Source organism: Centroberyx gerrardi, chromosome 13 (assembly GCF_048128805.1).
Source record: "Centroberyx gerrardi isolate f3 chromosome 13, fCenGer3.hap1.cur.20231027, whole genome shotgun sequence".
NCBI classification, from domain to species: Eukaryota; Metazoa; Chordata; class Actinopteri; order Beryciformes; family Berycidae; genus Centroberyx; species Centroberyx gerrardi.
The window spans coordinates 6889169-6900626 of NC_136009.1; the positions used below are offsets into that span (position 1 = coordinate 6889169).

Consider the following 11458-nt stretch of genomic DNA (forward strand, 5'->3'; position numbering starts at 1 on the left):
GTATCTGCTGCCACCTACTGGAAAAAGCTTTTTTTGTGAAGTGCAATTTTCCATCTGAACAAGTCCCATGCATCAGCTGTGATTGAGCAGATCCATGCAAAGAATACAAAGTACAAAGAGCCAACAGTCATCATGAGCATCATCCAACATTATGAAATCTTTATTGTGTAAAAGATGACAAAGATACAGGTTCTTCACTGCCACCAGTGTCAATAGTATGATACAGTGTAATTAAGGTCCTGATAACATTGCATCACTATACTTGTAGCCTAATGACCTATAATTAGACAATTCTAGCTTTTATACAAAAATATACTATACACTTCATGGAGCTATCAAAATTAAAAACATACACATAACATTTGTGTAAAAGGTTTGTGGTGACCTGATTTGATAAATAGAGTTTGAGCTGTTTCGCTTGTCCTCATCAATCCTTGTTTTTTTCTGATCCTGCCTTCAGCACTTTCCCGGACTGGTGATTAAGTGGGTGAGAAACATCTGAGCCGTCCTGAAAGAGAGGAAGAAGTAGCGAGAGAAAGCAGACAAGACCTCAGTCAGCAGGGGGCGTAAGAGAGCTGCTGGACAGAGAGAGAGATGCCTGCCGTCTGCCAACCGCTGCTGCCCCTAAACTGACTGTGTGTGTGTGTGTGTGTGTGTGTGTGTGTGTGAGAGTAGCAGTAGTCATAATGGTAGTTTTAGCTGTAGTAATAGTGCAGTGTTAAGAAAAAGTGAATGTAGCTCCTGACATTGGTGGTGGCATCAGCAAAGAGTGACTGGGCTGCAAACTGTTCTGAAACCAAACCAGTAGGGGGCGTCATCCTCCAGATACAATTTGTACCAGCTAAATGCAGCATTGTGGTGAACTCTAAGATGGAAACTGAAGGAAAAAACAAGATGCAGCTCAGGTCTAATACTTGTTTTTAATGAAACATAGCCTTGTTTGCTGACAGAGCCTCATTTTACAAGCTAAAACCTTTTGAACCAACTTGTCAAGAAACACTTGTACAACTGCCTGCCAGGATTTCTAGTGCTCTGTTGCGCTGCCATGTGCTTCTGTCTTTCCAGCTTCAAGTTCCAGTTCAAGTCAACTGTATTGTCCCAAATGCACAACTGGTGCTGCAACAAGCGCATGACACTCAATACTCCACATAGATCCAAGACCAAACAGTACAAGACATAGAAACATAAAACATGAAGAGGTGACTCACACCAATATATAGAGTCCAAAACAGCTTGAATATTACAAATCAGTCATATAGACTGTACAATAAATATAAGTATACATCATTGTGTGTGTGTGTGTGTGTGTGTGTGTGTGTGTGTGCTTTTATATACAGTAATACAGACAAGGAATGTACTTCAATCCTTACAAATCCAAAGTATTTTACTCTCCAAGCTTTCCAAAACCTTCTAGACTGGCTCAAACTTCTGTATTATTTGAATGTTGTTTGTGTTTGGCCAACATTTGCACGGACAGACAGACTAGCTGAAATAATGAAATTGTCAAACATCGACATCTGCTGACCTAATCCTGATCCTTATATCCTTCTACCTCATTTATTTTCACTTCTGCATGCATATGTACTGTTATCTATCTAATATCTACCACTACATCTTTCCAATGTTGACACCCATGTTGCCACTGGTATTCATTTGTGTGTGTGAAATGTATAAAATCAAACATAATATGGGATTGTGTGTTGAATGCTGTATGGGTGGTATCATGACTGCTTCTATAGATGGTGTACAGTTCTAATTTCCATTCTCACTGACACATGCAGTAAAAGCATTCAAACCTGCAATAAGCGATATCAGACCTTATAACCAATCCTAAAACTAACATGTGCTATGTGGAGATTTCATTGATTTCATTAGCTTAGCTATTAGTATTTATGCACGGTGCTTTACAAAGATTATCCTTGGTAGTGAAGGAGTTTTCAGCTGAAACAGAAAACTTCTCACCCCCAGAGGGTGAGCAGAATGTTCAGAATACTCAAAAGACTAAAAGAAGTCAAATGTCCACACTGAGAATCTTAGTTCAAAACTTTAGTGATTCTTTCAGCAAGCAAAAAACAGTTACAGAATTCTGGATCAAATGTGCCTCGCCCTGACCAATAACAGCATCAGAGCCAGTCCACAGTCTGATAACCTAACTTCTCCTGATCCAGTATATTTATGCTATTACAGACAAAGAAATGTGCAAGTTGGGTGCTGTCCTCTTCTCATTGGTTCGGGCCTTCTCCTCTTCCTCATCCGACTCCATCCTTGGGTGGACCTAAACTTTAGGGATGATAAGACACACACACAATCCTGCACAACCTTGGTTATACCTTGAGTGATTTCTCCTGTGCCTTGGGTGTGTGTCTGACAGGTGGTTTCCTGTGTTCTATATCATATCTTAATAAGGAGTTGTTTTCAAGAAGCTGCGCGCCTATCTTGCATTTGACTGACCTTGAGCTCCTTACACAAAGTTACCATCACACACGCACCCACATTCCTTATTACTAACAGCTTACAAGTATAAAACACAATCCTATTACTTTAAAAGGCTATAATGTTCAAAACAGTTTCATAGCACCCGTGAAGATATTTTATTTACAACAGTAGGCCGCTATAGTGCAGTGGCTTTGCTGTCTGTTATGTACAAATGTGTTACGGTTTCTGTCACCCTCTAGTGGTCAGAAAATGATGCCTATTGCAGCTTTAAAGGTAGAATGCACCTTTGGGATCCTCGCTGGCCAGTGGAGACTCTACTACAGAGTCTGCACCAAATTTGCAGTGGTGAAGGCCACCTGCGTCCCAATTTCCTTCACTAGCAAGAGGCTGATGACAAAGAGGATGGAAGGCTTGCCCCCATGCTTGCCGTGCAGCCCATCCAATGAGTGGGCAGCAAGAAGGCCTCCAAGGAAGCACTGGAAGTTAGACAAAGATACACCACCTACCTCTGTTCAGTGGGCGAAGTCGTGTGGCAGCATATTGTTGTCTGATGCCTCCCAAACTCCCACCACCACTAAAAAGGCTCTTTTAAGAGCCACTTAAAACCTTAGACCTTTCTGTGTGTGAATGATTTTCTTTTTTGTTCCACACTCACAATCTACACAGTGCAAAGTTAAGGTGCAGGTGTACTCATGTCCTAGAGAGTTTGACTAATTGACAGTGTATGTAATAAGCAAAATAAACTAATATTTTTATTGAAAACAAAATGCCAGATGATTCTTACAAACTATCAATCACACAATGAAGCTAAACGCTTCACCTCTATTGTGATAAATAGTCAAAGATCTCACAGGGTTTGTTGCTATCATGAATATACCTTGACACCCTTGGAAAACAAGTAGTAAAAAACACTTTTTTAATCAAATTAAACGATGTATTTCTTTCACATGTTAAACAAATATGTCTGAAAATTTACATTTCAGTTTAATGCATGGTTCAAGCTCAATTTTAGAACTGATTTTGACTGAATTTTGTCTCTTTTTTTTACAATCTGTGCACTTATCCTGTTACACAGCTTGGAAGCTTTTATGCAACTTTCAATTGCTCTGGAGTCATACTGAAAATAAAGTCGAATCATTCTGTTTGGACTCACTTGCTCTTGTCTCTCTTTGTTGGTTAATCACTATTGACAAGTACTGTTATGTCATGTTTCCATTGTCACCATGTTGTTGACAAGCTGGGAGGCAGATGACCACATACTGTGTAATGCATGGAGGGACAGAGACACACAGACAGATGGCAAAAAAACAGGGAATCCATATAATCATTTTTTCCACTACAAAATTCTCTTTATCTCCAGCTCTCTCTCACTCACTCTTTGCCCTTCTCTCTCTCATAGAGTCACATTTAAAACCAAAAATCAATGTGCAAACTTTGCTTTGGCAAGATGACAAGCAGATCTTCATCAAACACTAATGCAATCTGCAAACACAGACACCCACACACATTGGTGGAAGCTGCTGGCTAATTATTGATTACAGATTTCTCGTCATGATCCCACTATGACCTTATTAATGATGAGTCGAGGAGGCTAGGGACAGTCTGCCAGACGGACAGACACACAGAGAGTAGACACTGCTGTCTACCTGGGGACCGTTTTCATCAGACGAATCTCCACCTAACTTGTAAGGATGGGGAACATGCAGTGCCCCGCCGAGGATGCGGCCCTCCTGGCCTCTGTCGCCCGAGATATCTGCCCTTTCCCAGACTACAACCCCAGTCCTCACTTCTTCAACATGCTGTCCATCAACTCTTCACATAACCTGGGGAACCACTACGCGGCGGTGCAGGCCTCCCTGACCCCCAAGCAGCTGGAGGACTTCACCCTAGGCCTGAGGACCACCGTGGGCAGGGAGGGGAAGGTCACCCTGGGCGGGGTGGGGGTGGTGGCCCTGTCCCTGGCCGTGCTGTTTGACACCCTAGCCAGAGAGGCCAGGGGTGAGTGGGTGTCAGAATCAGGGCCCATCCCAGGTCTGTTCGTCAAGAACCCGAGAGGGACCTATCCACCGTATGTCTACACGGTCAGCGAGTACCTGAGACTGGTACCTTACATCGCCAACAATCCCACTAGAATGAGAGAGGAGGCAAAGAGGTAGGTACTGTAGCATGTGTTTGTGTATGTGCACATCTGTCTGACTGCAGTAGGTGTGCACTCGCATGTGTGTACATGCATGTGGACTACAAAATTAGTTTGTCATCACTGAATGCACATGTCAGCTTCAGCAATGTTTTTGTGTTTATCTCCCTAAGGTACCTCAGGCAGCTCTTGATTGACAAGCAGAGCATTGACAAAGCAGAAGACAACAGGTCCAGCAACAATGAAGAAATCACGGGGGTCAACTTCATGCTGGGGCAGTTTTTCGAACACAGTTTACGCTTTCACCTCCTCCGCATTGCCAACTCTACAGTGGTAGATGAGATAGATAAGTCTGTCAAAACAGTACAAAGAGCCAACGGAAATGCGGTCCCCAAAGAAAACAGCACTGAACCCGGAGTTGATGCAACTCCTGTCGCCAGAAAGAGACGCATACCTCCCCCCGAAAAGTTCACTGACTTTAACCTCAACTGTGATGCAGAGGCAGCCAGCAAAGAATTCCTGGCTGAGGTGCAAAAATCAGACAACCAAACCAAAGAAGCATTTAAAAGCTGTCAGCCGTTCCATGGGCGTGTACTGAAGACGTGGCTACACTTCATTGCCAGTCTAGTTTGGCTAGATGTCATCAACCACCCTGTCCTTGAAGAAGAACAGAAAAACGGTGATGCATTGATTGCTCAAAGACAGGATTTTGACCTGAAGGCCAACGCACTCGGAAAATGGGCAAAGTAGTTCATTGGTCAACCTTCCAAATATGCAATTAAATAAATAGTGTTAGTTCACTGAAATGCATCCTATAGCGATATCACTGAAATTCACAACAGTAGTTGAAACAATCTCAGTGCAAGTATTAACGATATAACTATGCAACCGTTGTCATTTGTTGAATATTTTAAGTGACAGAATCTTTAAACCAGTCTTAGAAAACCCTTGATACAGACCCAATCTCTCTCTCTCTCTCTCTCTCCCTCTCTCTCTCTCTCTCTCTCTATATATATATATATATATAAATATACACTATCTCAGAAAAGCACCTGTGCACCTTTTTGACTACAATGAATAACATGGCCTAGGGGGAAAGACCGTAGAATATCATCCTATACTATGAGGGGCATCACAGACACAGAATTCAATGCTTTCCTCTTTAGGATAACGTCATCATTGTTACATTTAAAAAAAAAAAAAAAAAAAAAAAGTTAAAAATGTGTTATTAACAAAAGTTTACTTATCAGATCAATCAGATTACTCATTTATTATGTTTGGAACAGCAGTTTTCTTTTGGTGTACATTATGCTCTATCAATTACCCATAGTTGAGAGGATCTGCAGAGACATAACAGGATTTACTCACTTTTTTCCACATTTCTTCTCATTAAACCTGTTCCAAACAAGCGCATACTCAAAACATAAAAGAAAGTCGATGTTGTCACTTACACAGTTTATGCATAATACACATACAGTATATCTGAATATACTATTGTGTTAAAATATTTGCAATAAAGTATAAAATCTCACCTTTGTGTGGCTTGTCCTAGTTGTTTTCATATGGATATCTTAGAAATGGCTGCCACTCTTCTTCTACGTCTCTTCCCTGTGCGGCGAGCTGGTAAACATGCTCTTTGCGGCCCCCTTTGCATCTGCTCTTTCCACACAGTGACCAGATGCAAGAGGTGTGGGGGCAGCAGTATTCTATATACAAATAGCTCTTTTGAATAAATACTGTGGATTGCACAATATCAGGTCAAGTAGTTTAATTATTTTCAAATATCTTCATCTGGTTGAACGGATGGCTTTTAGTCAACTTTAAAAATTGTGTATGAAAATGAAATAAAGAACACTGAATTGTTTTTCATTAAATTAAAGTCAGTTTGTTCCCACATCTACTTCTCTGTGCCAGAAATAAGCTAGAAGGTTGTGCAAAGACATTAAATCTCTTATTAATGGCATGACTTCCTACAGTGCTACCTGGCACCAGTCATTTTAAAGTGGAAGTGAACTCTATGTACACTGTATACTTTTGACTTTTTAAAAACCTGTCGACAATATGTAACTCTTTCCCTTCTCAGATTGAACCGGGCAGCATCTCTGTTGCAAAATTCAGTGGTTCACACACATTTACAAAACTTTACTTGGTCTGTGTCTTCTGTACATGACATAGCCTAGTTTCAGACCTCATACACTACTTCAAATGTGCAGGTCACAATTTATTACGAGGACCCAGAATTTATTTTATACCGTAGGAACATGTGCCACTGTTTTCATGTGTGTTTGTTTTCAGTGTGTCTAGCTGTTGTATGTCTTCTGTCCATGTCACAGTGTTTGTTTCTACACATGTAGTCTTGTCTTCATGAACTGTCAAGATAGCAATTGTAGTATTGTAGACACACACACACACACACACACACACACACACACACACACACACACACACAGATTTTCCCAGTTATTTGAAAAATAGGGCATGTAATTCTGACAGAAAGTAACCAACTAAGACACAAGGGGCATACAAGTGATAAGCAGAACTTGATTTCAGTAGCAGAGTCACAGCTACAGTGGGAAATAAACAATATATGGCACATTCCATCTAGTCATTGTGTGTCCACTATGTCTGTTGGATTAATTGTGTGTCAAATTTGGGTTCATGCAGTTGTACGGCATGTACAAACGGTTTGCAAGAACATACTCTATTGTATCACAGAACTTGAATGTTTGCTATGGTAATTTCTATGAGCAAAACAGTAAATCGACATATTCTGTGGTTGTTTTTTCTGTGTTCTAATAATTTCTGTGAAATGTATATTATGTAAATAATCTGACGTTACCTTTTCACAGTTGTCAAACAACAGCAAGATCATTAAAATCTTTTTTCTTTTAGTCTCAAAATGCTAACATGACTCCTCTCTTGAACGGAAGTTTGCACGGAAGTTTGCTAGCTTGTTGACTTCCAGGAAATAAACATTTTAATGACAATGCAGTTCTTTGATAACTGTGAAAAGGTAACGAAAAGTCATTTACACCAGATACATTTAACATAAATTATCAGAACACAGAAAAAGCAACCACAGAAAACGTTGATTTTTTGTTTTGCCCGTAGAGATAGAGTGGGACATATCACTGTACCGCACTTTGTGAGTGTGGCCCATTTGAAACATCACAGCATTCTTATCTATGGCATTGTAAGGGTTAGTTGTGACCTACTTAAAAAGACAGCAGCAGCTTATAAAAGAGCACCACCTAGTGGAGGCATGAGTGACAACTCTATTGTTGCTGCAAAACCTCTTGCCTCAACGACTTGTTGTAAGTCGGTTTGCCAATGGTACACATATAAATGGCTGCCACTCCAACCATCCAGGAACACTGATTTGAATGGGAATGACCATTCTATCGATGCTCTGTGATTTGTATTTTAAACATCAAATCTAAGACATTACTTTTGAATAAGCCTACTTTAGAACTATTATAGACATGCTGGATGGGTAGAAACAATGGCTAGTCACAAGATCATGTGAAATCCAATCACAACCAGCAAACAAAGAAACCAGCAATATCCTGAATACACATCCTGAAAATCTTTCCTTGTTTTTTTAGGTTGGGGAGGACAATAAAACCTTTATTAGCAATAAGCTACAGCGGGCCATAAAACGAAATTGCACATCCAGACAGCTGAGCTCTAATTTCAGTATAACTATGAGTTTGCAAAACGTCTCTACCCATTTCTTATTGCCTCAGTGGCTTAGAAAACTGGCTGGAGTGTAGAAGCAGACTTTAAGCTTTTCTTATAGCTGAACAGCCCAACCTTTTTTGTAACTGAGCATAGCCTACTGTATAAGTCATAAGTCTACAGGAGAGTGCTATCTCTGAAACGGCAAGATCTTTGTTCCAGTTTCATCCATTTCTACATCAGGAAGACTTCAGAGTGAGTAGCTGCTGATTATTAACAACAGGTTGATATTTTTTTTTTTATCTCTCTGACTGTCTTCTCTGGAGCTGGGGTCACGTTCTCTCCTGGGCTTATTACCAAAGTTCTGCTCAGTGTAACACTCTTGGTTTTTACTGTATCAATAAGATATAGAGGTTCCAACAGCCTCTTAATATTATCTCCAGTGATGCAGTGGAGGCCAACCCACCTAAACTGAGTTTACCTACCTTCTTATTTGTGGAATAGACTTTACCTTCCTTTTTTGGCTGAAATAAATCTTTATCAACTGAATTCATAGCATACATCATAGTAAGTACTATCAAACTGGTGAACTGTAAGTTATATGAAGGTAGGGTGTTTTAAGGGAAAAGAGGCCATGAATGAATGCTTTTCTGAAAATATAATTGATTTTTTTTTAAATTATTGCTGTTTTGGTGCTTTGTGATGATCAATGACTGGAAGTGATACTGCTATTCCCCAAAATAATGTAATGTTTGTTTTTCTCCCATTTTCAAGGATTGCCATGGAAAATCCAAATGATTATGAAATAAATGAAGAGATTGCAGAAGCGCTGAAGAACAATGATGCAGCCTCAGCTGTTGCAATGGTCCAAGAGTATTTGGAAAAGCAGGATAATATTCCATTAAACATTGCCATCACAGGAGAGTCAGGCTCTGGTAAATCTACCTTTGTTAATTCCTTCAGAAGCTTAGACAACAAGGATGACAGCGCTGCTCCTACTGGTTGTGTAGAAACCACCATGGAGGTTACAGCATACCCACATCCAAACTACCCAAATGTTACTTTGTGGGATCTCCCTGGGATTGGCACCACCAATTTTCCTGCTAGCAAGTACCTGAAGCATGTTGGATTTGAAAAGTTTGATTTTTTCATCATCATCTCAGCTGATCGCTTCAGAGAAAATGATGTGAAGCTTGCTCAGGAGATTCAGAAGATGGGGAAGAAGTTCTACTTTGTTCGCTCAAAAATTGACCACAATTTACGTGATGAGGAAAGAAGTCAGAGGGAGTTCAACAAAGAGAAGACTTTTGAACGGATCAGACAAGACTGTGTTCAAGGTTAGCATCTTTTCTAATCTGATGAGAGTGTAATTATTGTATTTACTGGATTTTCACTGTTGAAAACAGACCAATCTGTATGCAACACTAAAGAAAAATCTGTCTGGGGGTGGAGTTAGGTTAGATACACAGTTTGTTTCAAAAGTAGGTATGCAGCTTTTAATAATAATAAAATACAAAACTGTATAGTGTTAGTCATCTTTATCTCTATGTAGTCATTGTAACAAAATTATTCAACATTCAATAGTCCATAGATAATAGGCCTACCTTGAAATACAGTGAGTATTATATTGAGTAATGTACGTATAGCCTATCTACTTTTGGAACACCTAGTATTATCGTCATTTTGTCCTATAGGACAGTAAAAAATGTTACTTATTGTTCCTTGAAGTTATGTTCTACAAATTTTGAACATTTGTCAATAAGAAAGGTAGCATTAAATTGACAGATTGTGCTTCAGGGCTACAATTAATCATTAACAATTTCTTGTTCTTTATCCACCTTTTATCTGGTATGATTATGTTTACATTATGGAGGGGAAACCAGAAATCAGTCTATCTGGTGAAACAATAAAATTGGCTTATGCCATCGTAACAAACATTCTCTTGTATCAAAAATTCAATGTGGCCCCTTAAAATATGACTGAATACCTTTTTTGAATTGTTTGGAGCTATCCTTCGATTCAGTTTACATATTATCCACCCAGCAGTACTTATTTTTTTAATAAAATTTCAACCTTTAAAATTGATTGGTCTGTTATCCTACAATCTTCTCCCACAAAATACGTTGTTTTGCAGAACAGTGGACCACAACTATCTTATTTATAGTTAACTGTTGTACATGTGGTTAGCAAACACAACAGCTCTTCAAAGTAAACTTGTTTTATTTTAATGTGATCATCTGAAGTTGAACTGATCAAATCACATTCCTTTTGTGACACAGGTCTTCAAAAACAGGGTGTGGAGTCTCCTAAGGTCTTCCTGATCTCCAGTTTTGATCTCCACCTGTATGATTTCCAACTCTTAGAGGAAACCATGGAGCAAGAGCTTCCTGCACACAAGAGGAATGCTCTGCTGTTCGCCATTCCCACCATCAACCTGTGGATCATCAACAAGAAAAAAAAGGCTTTCCAGGCCAAAATTAAATACCATGCTCTAAAATCTGCACTTGCAGCATCTCCACCAGTTCCTGGCCTTTCCATTGCTGCTGATTTACATATTCTGGTTAATGTCAACAGACAGTATAAGAATGGGTTTGGTCTAGATAGCAAGTCACTGCAGAAACTTGCTGATAGCACACATGTGCCTTTGAATGATCTACTAGCTGTCATGACTTCTCCCCTGGCTGCAAATGTAATAAACAAAGAGCTTATTATTAAAGTAATGTCCATGTCTGCAACAGCAGCTGCATTAGTCGCAGCAGAGGAAGGGTTGAGATTCGTTCCAATATTTGGTATCCCTGTAGCAATGACAGCTTCCTTTATCTCAACCTACAACATTCTGAGTAATTGCTTGAACATGCTTGCTGAGGATGCACAGAAGGTCCTGAAGAAGGCTCTGGGTTTGAACACCTCAGTGTGATATCATCACATGAACGACAATATCACATTTAGCAGCACAGTTAAAACATAGCACAATGCTAAGAACTTGACAATCATTTTTGAGTTGGTGCAGTGTGATTTTTCATTACATTATGTATGCAAATGATTTCTAATCTAACAGCTCTTTTCAACAAACACTTTGTTCTGTACAATGTCATTTCAATATAATAGTGAAATTTATACCTTCTTCTGGTTACAGCAATGACTTTTATTTGATTTCAATAAAATGTGCATTAAATTGAACTGAAAAAATTTGTTTTGTCACTACAT

The 11458-nt window shown here is 39.5% G+C and overlaps 1 protein-coding gene across 1 annotated transcript; it reads left to right on the forward strand.

Annotated features, from left to right (window-relative positions):
* Nucleotides 1-9032: 9032 nt before the first annotated feature.
* Nucleotides 9033-11191, forward strand: LOC139912684 (interferon-inducible GTPase 5-like). The gene is made up of 2 exons (XM_071900546.2): nt 9033-9588; nt 10531-11191. Exons 1-2 carry the CDS (start codon nt 9033-9035, stop codon nt 11166-11168), a joined length of 1194 nt encoding a protein of 397 aa, XP_071756647.2. The 3' UTR covers nt 11169-11191.
* Nucleotides 11192-11458: the final 267 nt, after the last annotated feature.